Consider the following 23,513-nt stretch of genomic DNA (forward strand, 5'->3'; position numbering starts at 1 on the left):
TATAATTTGTGGTAAAATTTGGTAATTTTATCATGTAGTCTAGTTTCATGGCATAAGAACCATATATTCGGTTAAATTTACTTTTCAGTTTTCTATTTCTACTAAATGTGTGGTAATAATAGCTATGATTTTGAAAAAAAGAATTACCGTTTAGAACAGAAAAAATTCTGAAATGGATGGTTTAAATAACATATATTTTAGTTTTATCACAAAAACTATAGTTTTTTTTTTTTTACCAGATATGCCTTTACCAAATTGTGTGATAATTTTACAAGAAATTTTTCCCCCACTTGCTCAGGTGTACGTGATCGCGTGATTTCTACCGTCACGGCACTGAAGGTAGAATCACGCGAAGGTAGAATCATAAATTAAACGAGTCTTTCTGACTCGAGTGGCCCGAGATCACCCGGTTCTGATCTTAATTCGGTACTCTCGTATTTCATATCATATTTGTACGCACGCGTTCTCTTTAGTATGCTTAAACTTGGAGGTGCGTGATTAGGGAAGCTTTTCTTTTTAGTTCCGCCGGTTCTGAGAGGGTTAAACTAGTATTGAAATACTCTTTTTAATAAATATATAAATAATGATTTTTAGTTAGAAATCGAACCAGATTTACAAAAATATAAATGTCTGAAATTTTATTTTGAGCCCCTGTGTAGAGCGCAAAATAAATAGATTATCACCCTAAATTGCTTTTGTTCAGATGATCGAATTATCACGAACTACGTACCAATCTTCATAGTTTAAGGGTATGTCTTCAAATATTCCAAATATTTAGTGTGGATTATCAATTAAGCTACGGTATCACAATATGGTCCCTATAATTAAGTCTGAAGAGCTATACACAGTTTGAGCCCTTTAATAATGCTCTGTAAAAAATGATTTCTCAAGATTGAGCAAAAATGTATTTTAACAAATGCACAAACAAACAATAGTCGAATTTGAAAACCCTGTGAAACCTCATTATTGAGTACAGTAACTTGCTGAAAACAGCATAGATTCCTTTTTGAGCACGTCACTATACTCAATAATGAGTGCATGTAGATTTCAAATTCGACTATATTTGTTTCGGAGCTATTTTGGCACATTTTGACTCTTTTAAAAAAACCATTTTCACAGTGTAATTTCACTTGAAACGTGATTCGTCCTATCTTGATATCTTTGTAAGCGAAACTAAAATTTTTTGCACGCAATTATAAAATTCAATTACCAAATATAATTCCACATAAAAAATTAATTTTTATTATTTTACTTACTTTATTTAATAAGAGTTAAAAATATTTTGAACTGAAAGAATTACAAATTCATTTTAAACTGAGTAATTTTAAGCGACAGGATACAAAATAGAACAGAATCGTTCAAATAATTTTTTAGAAATTAAAGTTTAAAAATAGTATATCTGTTTTAAAACTACTCAGCTGTTTTGAAAGCAGAAACTGTTCGGCCGATTTCTCTCAAATTCAAACTTTTGTCATTTAAAATTATACATTTTAAAATGGTGTAAAGTTTGTACAGCTTAAAATTTTGGTGCCTATTAAATACAATAAAAAATTATAAGTGATTATTAAAAATTACTTTTAAAAATTAAATTTAAATGAAATTAAATTAAGAAGTCCAAACTTACGACCGCTTTCCTCGACTTAACTATTAAGATCATATTTTTCAGATTGCGAAAAATTCCCACGTATTTTGATAGTAAAACATCTAAAAATGTTGATAAAAAAGACATATTTATTCAGAGAAAGTACCTTCTTTCACCTGATTTAGGAACTTAATAGTTAGCACATTAGAGGTACGTAAAAATTCGATAATTTCACCAAAAGTTATTTAAGATATCTTTTTAATTGGTGCACTGTACACTCTTCTTTTATATCTACCGTATAAACCTAAACAAAAAAAGTACTAAATTCGTTTTGTTTGATAGGTCCTACATCAAAAGGAATAATCAAAATAACTCGTTTAAAATACTATAGTTTTTACTATTGAAGCAAATTGTGAATTAAACGATTTCAAATATAATTCGACAATACATTTTTAAATTTAAGTTTCTTACAAATAGCTAATTTAAAATAAATTATGATTTCTTAAAGTTGCTAAATTACCTTTAGCAACTTTAAGATTAGCAACTTTAAGCGACAGGTAAAATGATAATTTTTTGTAATTGGCAACATAAAATTGCAATTAATTTGCAGAAATTTTAATTAGTAATTTGTACTTTTTTTTGCGGAAATGAAATACTTGTAAGACGCTAATAAATTAATAACACTGGTTTTACTTTTTATTATAAAAAATTACATAAAAGAAAAGTTTTACATAATCTACAATTCATTGTTAAGAAAATTTGAGGAAAATATATTTTGTTTCCATCATCTTGCTTCATCTCCTCTGTAAAATTCATCCTGATCTCACTAAGTTAACAATTCTCTGGAAAAATGATGTTTCTAAAAAAAAAAAAAAACTTTATCCGTATTAAAATGTAAAATTGAATGCACGGTTATAGTCTACTAATGTAAAAGTACTCACTATTAACAAACAATAAAATCTACCTTTTAAGGAATTTAAAATAATAATCACCATGAGACTCTCAACTAATCCGTATTTTGTGCTATTTCGGACACAGTTTTTTTTTTTTAATAAATAGATTTTTATTATTTTAAAACCTGACAAAGTGGTTGGATATTTTTGTTTCAAAACATTAGTACCTCTCCGATACAATCGTGGTATAATGATGAAATTCTGATAAACTTGGTTTCATAAAAACGAATAATATTTCTTAATAGATATGTTTAAGCTGACGTCACTTCATTTTCCTGTCCACTAGAAATCCATCAATGATCAATCAGTTAGAGATGCAGCCAATAGAAAGTCAAATTGTTTAATAAGAATAGTGCAGATGGAAATCGATTGAATTATAGTGGGACACTGATCCAGTTCAACATCTGACTTGGACATATTATGCTTATACGGTTATGAAAAAGAAAAAATGTAGCCATTTTGTTGGGAACTGGTTTTTTTTATTTTATTAAATGAAACAAAAGTAACTATGCTTTAAAGTAATTTTTGTAAAATAGTACGTAATGTGAAAAGTTTCTTTTATAATTTTTATACTAATCTTTGAAGGTAAGTTAATCAAATTAAAAAAATCTAGTTTCATACGAATAGATATTTAATTACATTAAATCCTGGTTCAACTCGCTTAATGGCAGTACATTAAATTCATATAAGTAAAGTAATGATTTTTTTTCTGAAGCTTTTCTTCTTATGCTTTTTTCTGATGCAATATGTTCTTCTTGGTGATTTTTTCTGTTTACCGTTTGCAACAGTGAGGATGCTCGAGATATAATATCAAGGCAAGAACACAACACTAAAGTATACCTCAGATTAAAGAAGTATTTTTAGTGTATGGATTTATGTGTGTTATATCTTGAGCTAGACAATTCTGCAATACAAGGTATAACATATTTTCAATTACGAATACTCAAACTTGTTCTTAAATAATATAATAAAAATCATAGAACTTTGCATAAAATTTTTTAAAAAAATGGAAAATAGCTATTTTTTAAAAAAAGGGGTGTTTTAAAAAACTTTGAACTGTCTAGTACTATACTTAATTTAATTAGTTTGAATTTAAATTATACTTAAAATACTTCTTGCTAAACAATTGTATTGGACATTTTTAGTTTCTTCCATTTTGTCTAGTCTCTTCAATTTTCTAGTGTTTTTTCTATTCTTTCAGTGTTATTCAGTTTTCTGGAAAAAATAGGTTTCTTTTGAGTAACTTGCAAACCATGTATATATGTTACATAAATTAACCCCACTACTCTTAGCTAACGCCACATTTGTGAGTACTCAATGCAACGGTAAATATCTAAAAAATATATAATGATTGTCGAAGTATAGTTTGCAAAGTAAAAAAACGGATCACCCTGAATGACCTTTGATCCAAAAATCGGATCATTATGTGAAGATCCGATCATTTGATCGAAAGTTATTCAGAGTGGTCCATTTTTCCTTCTTTTCTAAGCGCACTGTACATCTAAAACATGATGGGTGATGGAGATAAGTAGTTTGCATATTTTGAATCAGCATTATCTTAGAAAATGCATTGTCTACCTAGATATGGGCAATTTTTTGAAATTTGTTTATCAGTGTAACTGTCGTAAATTTTTGCTATTAGACGTACGTTAATCATAACATAGTTTGAAGAAATAGCTTATCAAAACCGAATGAATTTAATTACTGTATCTTTAAACAAAATAAAGTAAATGTAAAATGCTTGAACTAATTGTTTTCCAAATGCACACATTAATGTTCTAGAATTTTTGCAAATATTTGCTATCCAACATACGAGCATCATAACCTGTAGCATAAAAAAGCATTAATTAAAAAGTGACGCTATCTAATTTAATACTTATTCTCTGTACCTACTAAACTAAAAATAAAAAGTTCACATACCTCCATAAGTGGAATCGAAAGTGTAATTGGTCAGTCCTTGTCTCACATCACTGAATGGATCCCTGCAATTACTTGAAAAAGAATGATGAAGCCAGGCTGTTTGTAGAATCCTTTCATCTAATCCTTCATAGATATGTCCTAATAATATTATAAAAGAAATATTTGCAAATAAATGTAAATTATTTTAATTAGGAAAAATAATGAAATCATTTTTATAAATTGGTTAATATTATAATTGATAATTATATATGATGTTTCGCTCATTATGAAAAAAACTATTTTTATAAATATTATTTTATGACTTGTGTATATATTTTGTAAATATTGCAAATTTTATAAATTAAATAGAAACATATAAATAGAAATATACAAATAAACTAATGCAAAATATATTTTTAAAATTATAATTTTAAAAATATATTTTGCATTATTTGTAAAATATATTTTTAAAATTATCATTTAACAAAAAGGCTTTATTTTAAAATTATATTACTAATAAAGTTTTTAAACAAAGATCGTGATATATCAGCATGCATATTGTATTTATGTTTTAAAAAAATATTGGGTAAAAGAAACTAGAATAGGATGCAATTTTCTATTTCATGACACAGTTTTTTTTAAAGAAATAATAGTGACATTTACTCTCTCCAATAAAAAATATTACCTTTTTAGCAACAGTGACACTTCAACTATTGACATAAAAAATTCAACTGTCTATAAAAAAGTAAATAGTTTTTTTTCCAGGGTAGTTGAAATTTTAAGCTGATTAAAAGTTAAATGTTTTCATTGAAATTTTAAGGATTTCAATATTTTCTTGAAAAATATTTAAAAATTGTAATTTTTCTCTTGAAAATTTCAAAACTGACACCTGCATTGCAATAAATGAAGACAACTGGGAGCAGTTTACTCCCATAAATGATGATTCGGAGAAAAAATGATTTTGCATGATATATCAATGTAGGTTTAGAACTTTAGATAGGGTTGCAACTGAAAGAAAAAAATAAACTCTTTCTAAAGATTACTATTTCTTAACATAAAATGTTCTCAATTTCAACACTACATAAAAGAAACGAAAATATAGTGTATTTTCAAAAGTCCAGGAAATTAAAGATTACAAAATGTATTGAGTGAAAAGTAAAGAAGAGAGTGGTGTAAGAACAAATGTGAAGTAAATTCAAAATCTGATCACAAGATACTACAATGTATACTTTCATACTTGTAGTTTCAGTGAAGCTGTCTGCAAATAAACCTCAATTAAAAAACAAGAAATTATTTACCTGCCCAGCCTTTAACAGTTCTTTCAGACCCTGAAGTGATCCCTAAAGCAGTGAATGTCAGTCCACCGTCACTTCTTCCAGCAACAGAATTATTCTTATGATCGCCTATGAAAGAAAAATCAGCTCTTTGTTATATACTCAATAAATTAGAATCAACATAATATTAACTTTGTTAGTATAAATAGCACAAAAATCGTCAAAACTGGTACATCAAAAGAGATTTTCAAAAATTCTGACCAGGGATAAACAGTTAAGTACCTTCCACTTAGTAAGGGGTAAAAATTAACATGAGCCCCTATATTGGTCTTGGAGGAGGGAAATAAGACAACTTAAATTTTGCTATCTAGACAAATGAAGTATTGCTTATGAAATATTGTATAATTAGCAATATTGAAATATTATATTTCTACGATGAATCAAATGATAAAAAATGCGAAACAATGCGATAAGTACATAAAGATTTAAAATAATTTTGAGTATAAAAAGTTCAATGTCTGACTTATACTTATTTATGCATCAGATATTACTTTCTAGACAATTAAATTATTGTTATCAATTAAATTCGCCATATCTCGAGAACTTTTTAAATAAATCTAAAAATAAAATTCATTTATTCAAAGATAATTAAACGCAAGCAATTACTTTTAGTAAATACTCATTATTTTTTTTATAATATTTAAATTGTATTGTATTTATTGTTATTATATTTTTAAAAAAAATGTCGAAAAAACATTGAATTGTAAGATATACAATTATTTACATTATTTTACAGACTAATTCTAATTTTGTGCTACACCGGTTAAATAGTTCCAGAGAAATTTAATTTTAAAAATACGGCTTTTTAAAAATTCAAATTCTCTGGTTTATTCCACAAAAAAAATAAATAAAAATGTTTGTGTGCCTGGTTTCGTAACTTAAAATATCGTCTGCACTAATTAATTAGCAAATTTTAGGTAACCCTTTCGAATCATTAAGATTCAGTCCTTAAGAGTGAAGATCCGATCTTTAGATAAAAAAATTATTGAAAGTTGTTAGTTTTTTTTTTTCGTCGTTCCATTGTACGTATGTAATAATTATTAGACAAATATCGGTGATTTAATTATTTTTGACCATAAAAGTGTTCTTAGTGCTACAATAAAAAAGTTGTTAGCAGTTTTCATAAGAAAAATAAATCATATTTTAATTTATTACCCAGAAATGCTCCACTTTCATGGCAGTCCTCAAAACCAATTGCATCTCCATTTTCAGCTACCCACTTGCCACTCGACGCAGCTGAAAGTAGTTAGTTTAAAACATTTTATATTTTTGTTTTTTTGAAGAAAACAAATTTTTTGAACAAGGATAAAATTCATAAAGAAATGCAAAATAAATAATACATAAAAATTTTTTCTATTAAAATTTTCATCTTTATATTTAATTAACATTTTATGTTGCAACTTTCATCAAACTAATTTTTATGAAAAATAAATTACCCATTTCATGTTCCTTTGCATGTGGAAATGCATAATTTGTTTATATTTTTTCTTATGTAGATAATGTTGTATATGTAATCTTCTGTAACGTTAAGAATCAGGTAAAATGGTATGTATTTTTTATTTTTTTATTTTATTTAAACGACTTAAAACTCCTCATGCACCACAAAGTAAATGGTATGCATTAAAAATACCATTATGGAGAAAGAAAAGTATCTACTATTGTAATTTAAAATGGTTTTCCTATTGAAATCTTCGAAATCGTGCTATCATTGCGTATGTGCATGCAATACATACCATACGTACACAAGAACAACATACGAACACGTCAGAGACAGAAATAAGATTTATTTCTAAAATCAAACATTCCTAGTATTACCTTTTATATTCTTTTCACATCTTTGAGATCTTTCATCTTTCGGTAAAGGACCCTAAATAATAAAAAGAGAAGTTATAAATTTTTGAAAATTAATTCAAATATACTCTAATAGGTATAGAAACCTAAGACAAAAGTTTGAATCTAACATCGCGCGTTTGTGACACTAAGCCCCTATTTGGGCTACAATGTTTAGGAAGAAAGAAATTCCATCGCTTTTTTATATATTCTAATGTAACAGTGGAAACTATTTATGTATTTTTCTGTTATTTAACCGTTTACTAATGTTAGAAAATTTTTCTAAAAAACCAGTATACATGAAATCGTTTGTACAAAAAATTATATTTTGCTTGTTTTGTTTCGAACATAAAAGTTTTTTTAAATTTTTAATGATTTGGTAAAGGACCATAAATTATAAAAAGGAAGTCATAACATTTTTAAGCACTATTTAAAACATTTTTAAAGTTATCTAAAAAACTATAACCAATGTTTTAAACTAAAATCGTTTGTTTAAATGTTTTTTGCACTCAGAAAACAATTATTTAAAACCATTATTTTTGGAATCACACACAAAAAAATTGTACTTTGTTTATAACTTTAAAATAATATTCTTGTACAAACCAAGACGTGTTTAAAATAAAATTAGCTATCAATTGTTATTGACAGTTGGATACCTGAAAGCGACGTCATTTGTGCTTAGATTCAGAATGGGGTTCGACGCAGATGCGTAACGTTGTTTACAGCTATCTAATTAAATCGCTATCCAATTCATTAAGCGTGATAATAAACCAAGCCTAATTTCTGTAACATTAAACCACCTAGCACAACCACGTGATTAGGCCCATGTGATTTAAATCACATGGTTGGGTCTAATCCCTTATTCTTTACAAGTTGCAAGTACCCAATTGTTTTTATAAGGGGTAAATCTTGATACGCAATTTTAGTATGCTTTATTTGAAGTTTAAGTTTGTACAGTATTCGAGAAAAAAAAGTAGAACGTGTGTTATTGCAATATACCAATCTCCTTAAATGAAAGGGAATATTCTCCTCTCCTGGAACTCGTTTGAACACGTCTTGATTGACACGAGTGGACATCCATCTATCTGGACTCTTTTGTATGTAGGATCTAAGAACCCAAGAAGTGAAAAGAACTTCTTCATCATCACAAACGAGACACTGACCTGTGATTAAATCATAATGAAGGAAATATTTAAATAAACCAATTGTTCAAAATTAATAAAAAATAATAAGAATAAAAGGAGTGAAAATAGCACAGACAGACTGTACAGGTGATATATGAGATATATTACATCAAAACATTCAGGTTGGCTGAAAGAACATAGACAGACTGTACAGGTTAAATGTATGAAATATATTACATAAAAACATTCAGGTTGGCTGAAAGAACAAATTAATACAAACCAGTCCTATAATGCCTGGCTTTGAAGTAACAATTTGAAATAATAAGTTAGAAACTTCGATCAGATATAATAAAACTTTTATGTATGTTAAAGTTTTAAATTTTTTTGCTGAAAACTCGTTACTTTTAAGCCTATGGGACCTTGCAAGTGACGTAGTGTGGGTATTTCTATCCTGATTGGTTGTTGAAACGTGACATTTGCTTACCTTAGCAACTGTGTTTTCCATTCCTTTTCGAGTAAGTCAAGCCCGTCAAATATTAGTTCTCTTATGTGACACATTCTATATTCTTACACAAAGATTTCAATTATTTTACTATATATTCCTTACTTAACACAAAGAAAGGTATGAAGCCATGTAGAACATAAACAAGCAAATTATGTATTGAAGTTGCCAGGTACACAAAGCAAGTATAGACCTCGATTACAATGAAATACATAAACAAATAATAAATATAAGTTAATTAAAGAACATAGACGAGAAAGAATTATGTTTCAACAAATTCGATGTGCGATACGGCATTGTATTTAATTAACTTCACGTTAATTAACAATTTAACTTATGTGGAATAACTTCGTTTAATTTTAACACACCACTTTGCTTATAAACAATCATCTGGCGCTGATCTCAAAGATCACATGTGTGGGTATACGTGATCTTCTTCTTAAAGTGCAAGAACCCAATTCCCCCAGATTTTAAATAACTTAAAATTTCTTATTTTTAATATAATTTATATTTTTATTTTTAAACTGCACTCTGATCAGCAATTGTTTGTTTTTTTTTTTTTTTTTTTTTTTTTTTTTTTTTTGTTAAAGGTTTTTTTTTCTCAAAATAATTCGACAAATCTAATTTTTAATTTTTTTGTAGATATAAAAAAGAAAAATGCGTTTAATTCGAAGTAAATAACTATTAAATTATATCAATAAAGCTAAATTTATTTCTACCTTGTTTAAATATTACGCTGCTCAATAATTTCAAGAAATATGTTGTTTTCGCTACTACCTATATTTAGCTTTGAAAAACATTGTTTAAGAATGTTTACTTCAAAATATATTTAACCTAAACTGTCTCAAGTCTTATCTTTTATTGACGCTATGTTTCATAACTTTCCAGGAATGCTCAATACACGCCAACAACTTTAATGATTATGAAACGAAATAAATGTTTAGAAATATTTTTTACTCCGATTATAATTTAAAAGAATCAAAGGTTGATTTAAAATTCATAACATAATGTATTTACCTTAATAAAATGTAATGTTGTTATAAAATTTCCTATTTCAAAAATGTTAAAAGAAATAAATAATAAAAGCTCACAATGAATGAATTTGAAATTTATCAAAATAAAAATGCTTTTGACAAAAAAATCATAGGATAATACTTTAATTTTCAACTCCAAACTTAAAATGAGGAGTATTTTGTATAAAAAACATAAATGGATAAAAAATTACTTAAATTTTTAAGTCATTATAATCAACTTTTTAGTTTTTCATATTTACAATTTATCGTAAAATTTTATTATCAAAAATTCTAATTTTGTTTTATTAAAACATATTTCATCTCCTTCATTTATTTTAAAAATTTAATTTTAATTAAAATTTGCTTGCTTAGCATGCCCCTAAATAAAATTTGGTTTCAGCTCTTCAAAATATTGATTGCTTGAACTATAATACGATATAAGTTTGCCGTAATCTTAGTAAGGTGTTAAATTTAACTACGATTCTGTTCTATTTACTCAACAGTATTGTGTCATAAAGCTAATAATGTTCAATTTAGCGTGTCTGAAATTTGCAGTAAATTTGAACAGTTCTATGTGATTCAACCATATCTTAAATTTGTAACATAAAATAGTTTCTTTGGCAATTTAAATTTGACTCAATAGTGAGTAATAATTATCTTTTCCTCCAACTGTATTTTTCAAAAGCTCTTTTTCTCGCTCAGAGCATAACATTATACAGCATAGATAACATTTTTTTTCACTCGAAGCATGAAGCGGATACCTACAAATGACGTCATCGTAGGTAAATCGTGGAATTAGCAGACTCAAAAGCCAATCAGGTTCGAACAACACGCGTGGCGTTTTACAAGTATCGAATTAAATTTGATTTAAATCTTATGGTTGGGCATAATCACTTCACATCTTTTCAAGTTGAAAAATAATTTAATTTGTTCTTAAAAAGAGGGGGGAAGGGAAAGAAAGCTACGGTACTAAAAAAGGAAGAAAATGATATCAGAAGATATTGGATTCTTAGCCATTTCACCGTCGCAAGTAAATGCTCCTATACTATTAGTTTATTTTTTAATTATTTTGTTTATTCAAAAAAAGTTTAAAAGGATTTTTAAAAAACAGTTGAATTAACCATTTTTTCATTGGTCTTGGTCACATTATTGTCTGTATCGACGAAATAGATTAAATACCAAATATTGTTAGATTCAACGATGCTACCATATCTAAACTATATAACAAGGAATGAAATAGCGTAATATGACGTGATTTGGTAATTTGCTTTGGAGATGTTGATTAGCTGCTTCCATAACAGGTATGCTAAGTTCACAAAGGTATGTGTTAACCGTAGTACAATTACTGTACTGTTAACTATTTAAATAAATCAATAACTTTACTAAGTTAAGAATGACTTACCTACCCAGGTCGTTAGAGATTTTCCGCGATTAAATAGAACAGTGAAAGACAGTAGTGATCCGTCGTCCAAAGATGTAAATGTTCCTACAATTAAATTCAAATCTTAAATAAAAATAACATTCAATATAGGGCAAAATTAAGAAATTTTGCTATTGGCCAGTGGTCAATTGAAGCATTTTAAACAGTCATTACTGTTTTAAAACTTGTGGCCACTTTTTCAAAAGTTCAAAATTTTAAACAATTCAAAAAATGTCGATATTATTAATGCAAAGCAATGGCTCCCAAATGGTGTTCTGCGGAACTCTTGCATTCCGTGGGAAGGTCACAGGGGTTCCGAGAGTTAAAACAACATTATCGGTTACAAAACCCTGGCATAAAATTTGTATACAACTAATTTTCCATTAGTTATTTAATATTGATCTGATAACTATTCTCAACGTTTATTTTTTATTTTTATTTAAACGAAAACCGCAATTTCAGTTCAGTCATGTTCAGTTTATGCATACAATAGAATCAAATTATGAACTCGCCTTGATGCTACTTCATGCCTGTACATTTAACTGCCTAACATAAAACCCATTTTCAAGACTAGTATTGTTAAAAATTCACAATGAAAAAATTTCATTCGTTATTCATTCTTTAAATATTTTCAAAATAATAAGTAGATTTTTTATTTATTGAATTTATTCCCAATTTATTTATTCTCAAAATTAAATTATGATTTCTGAATATACGAGAAATGTTGATATTAATAATGCAAAACATTTATCAAAATATGGTAAACATTACAACGTTCATTTCTAAAATGAAAAAGAATAATAGGAAATAGGCATGAAATAGAGAAATTTTGAGAGTAGAATAAAATCTTCATAATTTCATATTTAATTTTTAAAAATTATAAAATGCACATAGAAAGCCTTTTCGTCCACTGTCAGACAATTTTTTAATCGCCATTTTGTTGTATTTAGTCGCCCTATGGCCGATAGCAACCGTTAATTTTGCCCTATATCTTTCAAACTCTCAATATTAAAATATGATTTCTGAAAAAAAAGTTTTTATTTTTATTTTTCAAGATAAAATATATAAAAAATATATATAAAGTACACAAAGATATTATATATAAAAACACAATAAAACATATGTCTATACAAAGACATGCTAAACATTGTATAAAGAACGTTCAAATATTTAGCAATAGTTTATATACTAAACATCATTGATTTTAAATAAACACATACTGTTTAAATATAGTTCTAAATACTAATTATTACAAATTTTAATTTTAATGACTTTGACATTTACTTGCTAAGTCTAATTTTCTGTTTAGTTGCGATAACAGGGATGACATTTTCTTACAAATATAAGGAGCATACGTTTGCTTTTTAAAAGGGTGCACAATATTTTAATGCAAAAATCGTTTTAAAAAATTTAATTGCCCAAATATTTTACCTGTAATGTTGGAAGTAACTACTGCTGCATTGAGTTTACTCTCAACTGCTGTACTGTATTCTCCAGTGATTTTGCCGTTCGTTCTGTGAATGATAGTCATGTTAGATCCCAGTTGGTTGCGCCATAATCCAGATAAATCTTGACAATTAGAACCTATTCCCAATTTTTAAAAAAAAAATTATATTAGAAGGTTCTTTTACGAGTCTTGATAGTAACAATAAAAAACGTGAAAATTCAGTATTTACTAGATTATACGCAGTGATTGGAACTGGATCTCCTTCGGTTAATTGAAATATTCGGATTATAAGGATAACATTGTTTTTTTAATGTATTTCCATCAAAAATTCCGAAGTAAAAAATCCGAAATCTAAATAATAATAATGTAAAGGTGATGTACAAAGCGCAAAAAAGAACGAATCACCCCGAATAACTTTTAATATAATGATCGAATCTTCACGTTCTAGGACTCAATCTTTATGACTCGAAGAGGTGACCTTAAATATGCTAAATTATTAAGTGCAGACGATATTTTATGTTACGAAATCAGACACAAAAACGTACTTTCTCTGAATTAAAAAAACTTTTTTCCCAATGGATTTGGATTTCTGACCTCCAAAAAATAGGGGATATCCGCAATCTGGGAAATATGGTCCCAATAGTTTGGTCAGGAGAGCGCTCCTAAGTTTGGACACCTTAATGCTCATTTTATTTCTTGTGTACATTTTTCTACTATATTTTTGTGATATTATTTCCCTTTCACAGGACATTCGAACAAATAAGGCCTAGTGAACTTTAAAATTCCCATAATGTAAAAACTGTTAACACAGTTATTTTGCTGCATGCATTCTTCTCAGATAATTTGTTTTTCTCCAATGTTTTTCAATTTTAACATTTATATTTGAGTTCTGCAAGAAACTGTAGTTATTTTTTTCTTTTAGAGAAATTTTCAATCAGCGCAACTATAAACGATCTATCGCTTTTTTTCTAGAAATGTAATTTTTATAACTTAGCGAATGCATTAATTTGGTGCATAAAGTGTTAAAAATCACATTAATTATAACTTTAAAACTAAAATTATGCTACCGCTTGTTAATCAAGAACATTATTTCTCACACGATTCTGACTGATTAGCAAGTACAATCATTTTATGAAATGCTTTTTTACATGTCTATGTACACAATTTGTATGCCCGTGTGTTTCTCTGACTATTGGGATCATGCAAATGAATCTTTAGCACTTTAAAAAAAACATGTTGTTTAGAAAAAAAATTAATTTCATCCATGAAAAATTAAAAATGAGGGCAAGATTTTTCTCAGCTTCCTTGGTCCTCCGGATAGTGCCACCTTAGAATCTGTTCATATTTATTCTACAATTCTCATATGTTAAAAGCAAGCATTCTATTCAATCAAAGTTCATTTTTAGGTCAATCGAAAAAAAAAGTAAAAACATTATATAAATATCTAATTCGAATAAGCACTGTGGACAGACATGCAGTTACTTTTTAAAAGAAATCCAGTTGCAAATAGATAATTTTTGTCTTATCTGTCGTATTCAAGAACATAATATGACCTCAGACTTTTTGGCCCGCAAGATAACAGTAGAAATTTTCATCTTCGTAAGATGTATCATGAAAGAGTTACTTTAAACTAAAGCATCTACATCTTTTACATTTCCCTACCAAATTGAAATAATGAATTATTTTTATTGTTACCAATCTTCCTAACTTAATAAGCTTTATTATTCCGCTTTTGCTTTCACACGACAGACATGTCGTATTGAATTATAAACATTGTTATTACAGTATGAATTGTCATAAAGTCTTTTATTTTAATAACTTTTAATTAAAAAGAAATGCAGGGCAGAAATTTAGCTTCAACGATAAATTTTGTGTATGATGCTTATCGTTGCGCATAAAGAAATGAATTGTTCTATTTCTATCTTTAGCACCATATTATTAACTCATAAGACAGGCTAACTCCTGAGAGAGTTAAATCTTTTAGTCTGAATCTTTTTGAGCAAAGCTAACATATATTTGTATAGGTCATTCTCACAAAAACAATCATTTTCATGTCCCCAGTATATTTTATGTTTGTTTTACAACATATAAAAAAATTTTTTTAGGGAAAGTGTCTTTCAGAAAGAGGCTAGCAAAAGAATAAAAGTAAAATTATCAATTTTTATTTTTTATTTATTTTAGGTAATTAAAATATACCAATATGTCATTCCCTCACTTGTCCCCACTGTTAATTTAAAAAAAGAAAAAATTGTTTCTTAAATAAAAAAAAATAAAAAAATTACGAATTCGTGCTCTTTATTTCGGAATATTGAAATATAGAATTCAGAAAATCAATTTTAAATTTAATTTCTGATAAAAAATATTGCCACAGCACTATTTTAAACTTTGTCCCTAGTGTTTCGCATCATTCCCTCACAACAATGTTCTTATCACATACAATCTTCTTAGAATAAAAATATTTTAATAAAAACTTTAGCAGTTAACAACTGGCATCATAAAACAAAATTGCAGTATGTTTCCATCTTCAACTTAAAGAAACTTTGCTGTGGAATAAATTTGAATGAATCAAATCAGGTAAAATTTTTTACATTTGTCATTCCCTCATGTCGTTTTTTAAAGTAAAATAAAATATAACTTCATCGACAAAGAGGATAATTATATGTTGCTTTCTTGTATGAATATAATTGTATGTGATTGATTTCAGAAATCAATTAGGTCTAACTGTTATTTTTAAATTTTATTAAATTTGTCATTCCCTCACTATCATTCCCTCACTAATGTATAAAATGAGGGAATGATTCAAGATGAGTATATTATTAAATTTTTTTTTTTGGTTCCTGATTTTTCTTTTTTTAATAAAAATAGGTTATATAATAAAATTAATTGGTTTTTAGTGAAGCACTATGTTTGCAAGTGGGAACTAATTTTAAAACTTTAGCAAAGACTCACAGAAAAAAGAAGTTATTTCATAGACTTTTAAGTGGAAAAATTTTGAAAAAGTACAGAGCATTGTGCTTTGCAAAGCGATTTCTAAAATATAGAAAACATAAAGAATCGGCAAAATCAAAATTAAATAAAAATAACATAACTTATGAAACTTCGGAAAGCTTTGTTGCTTTTTTTTCAATCTGATGATGTATCCAGATTACTCTCAGGTAAAAAGGAATGCATCACAAGAAAAAAGATAAAGAAGCAAAAGAGAGTGCCTCTTGATACACTAAGAAATCTACATATAAAATATTTAAGTGAAAACCCAAATCGTCGAATCAGTTATCCTACTTTTTGTCGAATGCGTCCATTTTGGGTAAAACAACCAACAATTAACGATAGAGATATATGTAAGTGTATAGTACATGCTAATATGGAAATGATTATCGCAAAACTTTATGAGATTAATATTACTGAATATAAATCATCAACATGTTTAATAAAAGCAATAACTTGTGATTCCAGCTGTGAAAATTGTTTGTTCAGAAAATGTCCTAATTGTAAAGATAAAATTCCGATTTATAAAGAGTTTAATGATAAGGAAGTAATCAAGTACAAAAAGTGGGTATTAGAAAAAAATAAATATGTTGTTAAAAACCAAGAAAAGATTTCTAATAAACCAATTAAGATAGAATATAAAGTTAGTATATCCAATTTAATTAAAGAGCTAGAGGGCAACTTACCAAAATATATGGTCCATATTGCAAATAGAGTTCATCAGTATAAAACTATGAATGAACTGAAAAAACAATTATCAACAGATTCAATAATAGTACGCATTGATTTCAGCGAAAATTATAGTTGCAAATATAGTGAAGAGATTCAGCCAGTGCATTTTGGAAGTGGTAGGCAACAGGTAACTATACACACAGGAGTTTATTACGAAAAAGAAGGTGATAATGTAGTTTCCAACTCTTTTGCTACAATAAGTCTCTCACTTCGACATGATGCAACAGCAATATGGCCACATCTCAAACCAATTTTTAAGTGGATTTTGAGTACAAATGAAGTAAAACATGTTCATATGCTAAGTGATGGACCATCAGCCCAATATAGAAACAGAAAATGTTTCATCTGATCCTAATCTGATCTGTATCTCAACATATAAAACAGCTTACTCCTGGTATTCTAAACTTTACTTGGAACTAGTATAATGAATCCGGACAAGGAAAAGGAGCTCCCACCGGAATTGGAGCTGTTATGAAAAGAACAGCAGATCGGAAAGTGACAGAAGGAAAAGATGTGCATAATTACAAAACACTTATTTCTGTATTAAAAGAAAATTGCTTAGTAACTTTATTTGAAGTTACAAATGAAGACATAAAAAATGTGATAAATTAATTGAGGCAGGAATAAAACCATTCACTATGAAAGTTCATCAAGTTGCATACAGTTCAAGGAATAACATATTAAATTTTCGCTCTCTTTCGTGTTTTGCATGTGATGCATCAATTTTGTGTGAACATTACAATTTGGGAACTGCATATGAGTATGAGTCTAAAATCTCTGTTCCATTATGCGCTAGCAAAAACCAAAATATAGAGGAATACAAAATAGGAGATTGGGTACTAGTTGAGTATAAAAAAATTTTATACCCCGGAGAAGTAAAGATCTTACATTCAAAAAATTTAGCAATTGATATAATGGTTCCCACAAATGTAGGAAAATACAAATGGTCCTTTCCAAAAGACATACATAGCTACACAAAAACAGACATCAAAAGAAGAATTCTACCACCCATTCCATGCGACAATCGTGAAAGCCAATTTTAATTCCCAAACCTGTAAAAACTATTAAATATATAAAACTAAACTATAATAAATATTAGTACTTAGTATGTTATCATTTTCAAACTTGAGGTAGCTGTAACTTAGAGAAAAACATGTATTAAAATAAAATATCATTCCCTCATTATTAGTATCATTCCCTCACATTTTAAATAGTGAAATTAATTAATTTATTTAAATAGTAAGTTTACTTTAAAGAAAGGATATATATAGTTTCTTTATAATGCCATTACATATTTCTATTAATATAAAAAGTTTCAGAGCTTTTTATTCACTTTACTTTTTTGGGATTTTATGATCAGAAAAATGACAGTTTTCGTGAGAATGACCCTTATAGACTTGAGCAAAAGGCTTACTTCGCTAATTCAATTCAAAGCTACTTAAATATAATGCATGATCTGTCAAGAACCGCTAGTAAGTCGTGGTCAATCCATGCCACGAAGTAATTAATATTCTAATCTATATAATGTATGAGTTGGGATCATAAACAGGGTCGTCTCTTAGCTATAAAGTGTTTTGATGTATCATATTTCACTTAAAATCAAATTTTTAAAATGCTAAGATAGAAAACGATTTCAAAAATTAGTCGAGAAATAAATCATTTCCTTAAAACAAAAATTATTATTTTTCTCTCATTAAAATGTTATTTCAATAAAATAAAATGCATCATGGCACGTTTTCAGCAACAAATTCATTTACATATTCATATTAGTTTGAATTAAATTTATCAAAATTTAAGAAATCCTATTTCACTCTACTTTTTTTCAAACAAAATGTAAATGCAGAGTTTTTTGTTCTTAAACATGGACGAAAACGAAATCTAATTCAAAAACTTCATCAGAATTTAATCAAAAACCTCATCAAAAAAGGAGATGTTGGCACGGCCTTGTGTTTTTCTAAACCCAGCCTTAGTGTCAATGACCATTTTTTCAAAACATTAAAAATTTTGAGAATATTAATAAGCAATCAACGGTTTAATCTGGCAGTTCAGCAACAAAATGTCTGTTGGTTTCAAGTATCAAGGATACTTGGGCGTTTGTTTTAGCTGACCGCTGTAACATTACCTTGTCATATCAATTGACCTTGATGTGGAATATTCCCACATTCTCTTCCATGAATAATCAAGGTAGATATTTCACTTATTTTTTCAATGGTAGATTCGTGGTCACGATTTAATTTCAACCTGTGTCCCCAACAATTTTTTCTGTGTTTTTTTTTACAATATTTGATTAAAAGAATAATTAATTTTAGTCTGTAAATTAACACCAACCAAATTGTAATGGAAATTTTCAACTGCTTTCACATTTAAAAATTTATTTCATTTTTTTTTATTAATCGCAGGTTTATAAAAAGTTGCTTAAAAATATTTTGAAATGAAAATTCAAGAACATTACAGTTAATTTATTTTAAAATAAACTTTTATGTTATATGATCTCTTTTCCTCATTGTTATATTTTTTCTTCTGTATAGTTGATATTATTATATATTATTATTTTTATTATTATTTTTTTTAAATATAACAGTTCGGAATTCTTCAGTTCTGAATGATTTTTAACACTTCAAAGAATTTAATTTTATTAAAATGTATTAGAAGGTAGAAGAAGGTATTAGGTGGTAGAAGAAAAAAAATAATTAAGATTAAAAAAAGAATTATAATTATTTAAAAGGATTTAATTTTATGCAAATATTTTTCTACGTTGACTGATAAAAAGATTAATGTCTGAAACACTATTATTTTTGTTAAAATTACCATAATTCCCGTCAACATGCCTAGGTACTCGGGCATGTGGCCCTTCATTCAAAAAGGCGTTGTACATATAAATTACAATAAAATATTTTTTTCTTTCATAAGATATTTTTTTAATTCCCTTTACAGATAACAACAATCCTTAACTAAACTTTTAATATAATTATTGTAAGATAGTGAGTTACTTCCAAGTATTATTAAGATGAATTTCATTTTAATGTGGCAAGTTGGTAAGTGTATGCAAAGTTCCAATTTATTACTTTCCTAAATTGCTCCTTTCCCTAGCAATTATTAATTTCCTATTAATTATAATTTAAATAATTAAAATTAAAGAAATTTGAATTAAAATACATAAATTAAAATAAATCAAGGTAAAATGAATATTTATAAATACCCGACTGTATCTTTATGGTGTTTTTGTTTGATATTATAGTTTTAAAAACATTAAGTTAAGTCTAAGATAAGACGAATCAAATTTTTTGTTAGCTTCTTGCAGGATCTGTCCCAAATAGAAATTTTGATGTTTTTTTCGACAAAATCAAATAAGGAAAACACAAAACTAAAATAAATTAAAAACAAATAAATAGAGAATTAAAAAAAATAAAAAATAAATTAAAAAAAACCCTGTTTTTCAAGAGGATTAAAAAAAGTTTAATCATTTTATTATTGCCACACACAAAACGAAGAACATGGGGTGCATCGTTTTTGCAATATGCTTCTAGCACCACTTACATTTCTTCCTGTCCTATGCATATGTGATACGATCCCATCTTTTCGTTTCAAGTGTCACAAAAAAATTGTTTTTTCAATTTTTAGCCCACTTAAAAAACGCAGTTTTTAAAAACTATTTTTATTTTTGCATATGGGACAATCAAACAATAATTTCCTCCTTAAAAAAATACCCGAGAAGAATTATATATAATGTTATTAATTATGAGTAAAACATAGGTAGTCATAACAAATAAATATAATTTTTTTGTAAGAGTAATGTCAAAACAGTAAGATTTTGTTTGTTTTAATTTCAATTTCCATATGTGTTCACCATTAAAAAAAAGAACTTTCACCAATTCAAGAAATTACCTTGCTTTCTAAAAATTTCAATTAAAAAAATGCAGATCATTGCCATGTACAAATCAGTAGGCATCTCATTGCCGGAGACTAGTTTTCAAAATAATAGGAATAACACATTTTGATTGGTTCTCATAGTGTAGTTAAAAATAAATTTATGAGATACGATAAAAAGGCTTACAATTTTATAAATATACCCTTAATTTGTTTCAATATTACGGAAAAAAGAAAGAAGTAAAAATTTGCGATATATAGGATCTTTAAGTATAGAAGAAGAGAAAATTCCTGTAGTCGAACTAGGAAAATAAATTTAATTAAAATACAAAAGGATTCGATTGAAATAGTTTGTTGCTATAAAATTATTACTTTGTTTTAACTTGAACAACTAACGCAGTCAGGCTAAAAAAAACCTCTTGTTTTTCATTAGAAACAGCATGAAATTGAAATCATTTTGCATCATCAACAAATGGGGGAATGAATAAACACGTTTTAAATTTTTGGAATTTGAAAATACAATTTCCGTGACACAAGTTTTGAGGTCAGACAATATTGTTGCAAATAATTGTAGACACAGTCGTATTTTTTTCTTATTGTTAATGTAATTCATTGAATAAAATGATAATTATTTATTTATTTCATACCATAAATGCGATAATAAGGTACAATAAGGAATGAATTAGTTAACTAGTTTCAACAACTTTTTTTTTAAATATTAATATAAAATTTTAAAACACTAGTTTATTTGTTTATTCTATGTAAAAACTAATAAAACTATCAAGAACAATTATCATTATTATTTTTTTTTTATATACGGCCATTTTTAGGTAAAAATAAGGCCTTTTTTTTCATGTACGCTAAACGCTGCAAAAAAAATTTCTATCATCTGAAACAAAAATCCCATAAGGATTTTACCTATATGGTTTTCAACTATATTTTAAATTATTATCAGAAAATCAAGTGCATATACTACTGAGTTAGGGATCAATGTAATTTAAAAAGTAAATGTTTAAAAATTCTGTACTTGTCTTTGCGAAAAAGCATGCATAAAAAATGAAAATCTACTTTTTTCTCTTAGTCTGTAGTTCAAAACATTTGTACTGTAATAATAAACACTCATAAAAAATTGTAGACAATTATTTAAAAAGAAGAAAAGCATGAGATGTCATGTTTAAGGTGGTGTTAAATGTGGAAAAAAAAACTATTTTTGAAACAAACGTATTTAAAGACTTAAAATCACTGTAATCACTTTGCACAAAACTCTTATAACTTTGTAAATAATCAGAGTAAGAACAAAAGTAAAGTATTTTTAGAAAGCTGAGAGCACGAGAATTCTAAATTAATAATAAACTCAATTTCGAAAATTTTGCCCCAAATCATGTTTTTCCATTAGTCAGGAGTAATAATAATAATTATATAAATATTTATAAATCAATATTTTTTTACATAATTTTATAAATTTTATGTTAGAATATAAAAATTTTAGTATCTTAAAAATTAAATATCAAAATAATGATGTTTTTTAATGCATTTTAAAGAGATTATATTAATCCTAATTATGTTTACAAGAAAAGCATCAAAAGTATTTTTGCTTTCATTCTATTAGTAAAATTTGGCAGAGTTAAATTAACAATTTAATGAATAAACTATGAAACTAAGAACTCTATTTGTTCAAAAACAATAATAATAACATTTTAGTTGCAAACGAATTTTATTGTTCATCAATTTCGAGAGAATAATTCCCTATATACTATATCTTAGTGAAAAATAGCAAGCATTTTTTAAAATAAATGCTATTGTTCTTAAATGCTCATTTATTATTATAAAAATAACGCTTCCGATTATTTTAAACATTTTTTGTCATTTTTTTGAGTCAGTAACCACTAAATAATAAAAAAAGAATATGTCTCTTGATTATTACTTACACAAGGCAACTCCTAAACTACCAAGAAAAACCAATAAACTAATATAACTCATTTTTCACGTATGAATGGAACGATAAATTACTAGTAAATGGTCGAACTGGGTGATGGCCACTAATAAATCTAACTTCCCGAGTAGATAAATTTCGATTATTATCTGTCTCCGAGTTCAGAGTTCAACTTAGCCACCATCCTTTGCAGACGACCTCGATTAATACGTATGTAGCTATCAAGTTAAAAGAACATATTGTAAATGTAGATTACATTCGAATTTATTCAAACGTTATTATTGTATCACGTTTAACCATTTCCTTTAAAAATGTACTTTAATAAGTTAAGTGTTGCGCTTCTACGGTTATAGGTACTTTATGTTAACATTTTAGAAAACTATAACTAAAAGAGAAAATATAGGAAATATTCTCCATTTTTCGGAAAGAAATGTGTAAAAATTAATTTTCATGTTTTGAACGATTGCACAACAGATGTCTTGATCGATCTTATTTTATTCTAAAACAAAGTTTAAATCGAAAAAAATTAGAAAACGATTATGAAATTCGGACTTAGAATAGGTTGTTCAAAATCAGAACTGGGACGTGGTGAAATATTGATCCATCGTATAATATAGATATTATTTAATAGTGTTAAAACGATTTCTTAGAATATATTCTTATAAATGCAGGAATGTTCGTTAATGAAACATCATAGAATATCGAGATATAAATAAATAAATATCGAGAATAAGAAAATTATTAATAATGATAAAGTCGAGATACAGAATATGATAATTAAAGACCATAGGAGAAGAACGGTGTTTATGACCATTTTTCACGAAAATAACGATTGAATGTGAATCACCATCTGTTGGATTTTAAGGATTATAAAGTTTTGAAAAATCAATAA

The 23,513-nt window shown here is 27.0% G+C and overlaps 1 protein-coding gene across 1 annotated transcript; it reads right to left on the reverse strand.

Moving 5' to 3' along the window:
- Nucleotides 1–2,265: 2,265 nt before the first annotated feature.
- Nucleotides 2,266–22,773, reverse strand: LOC107450846 (uncharacterized). Its single transcript, XM_016066759.3, has 9 exons — nucleotides 22,617–22,773; nucleotides 13,089–13,241; nucleotides 11,640–11,723; nucleotides 8,598–8,761; nucleotides 7,584–7,635; nucleotides 6,924–7,004; nucleotides 5,733–5,837; nucleotides 4,456–4,593; nucleotides 2,266–2,441 (listed from the first exon to the last, which is right to left on the reverse strand). The coding sequence occupies exons 1-9, from the start codon at nucleotides 22,666–22,668 to the stop codon at nucleotides 2,395–2,397; spliced, it is 876 nt and encodes a 291-aa protein (XP_015922245.1). The 5' UTR covers nucleotides 22,669–22,773; the 3' UTR covers nucleotides 2,266–2,394.
- Nucleotides 22,774–23,513: the final 740 nt, after the last annotated feature.

This window comes from Parasteatoda tepidariorum, chromosome 6 (genome assembly GCF_043381705.1).
Source record: "Parasteatoda tepidariorum isolate YZ-2023 chromosome 6, CAS_Ptep_4.0, whole genome shotgun sequence".
In the NCBI taxonomy this organism is placed as follows: Eukaryota; Metazoa; Arthropoda; class Arachnida; order Araneae; family Theridiidae; genus Parasteatoda; species Parasteatoda tepidariorum.

Excerpts from the sequence above, each read along its gene's own strand:
- LOC107450846 (XM_016066759.3), bottom strand. The coding sequence starts at position 22,668 with ATGAGTTATATTAGTTTATTGGTTTTTCTTGGTAGTTTAGGAGTTGCC. Across the intron at positions 11,724-13,088 it reads AGTTACTTCCAACATTACAG|GAACATTTACATCTTTGGAC; the intron begins GTAAAATATTTG and ends ATTTAATTGTAG. Across the intron at positions 7,005-7,583 it reads ATGTGAAAAGAATATAAAAG|CTGCGTCGAGTGGCAAGTGG; the intron begins GTAATACTAGGA and ends AACTACTTTCAG.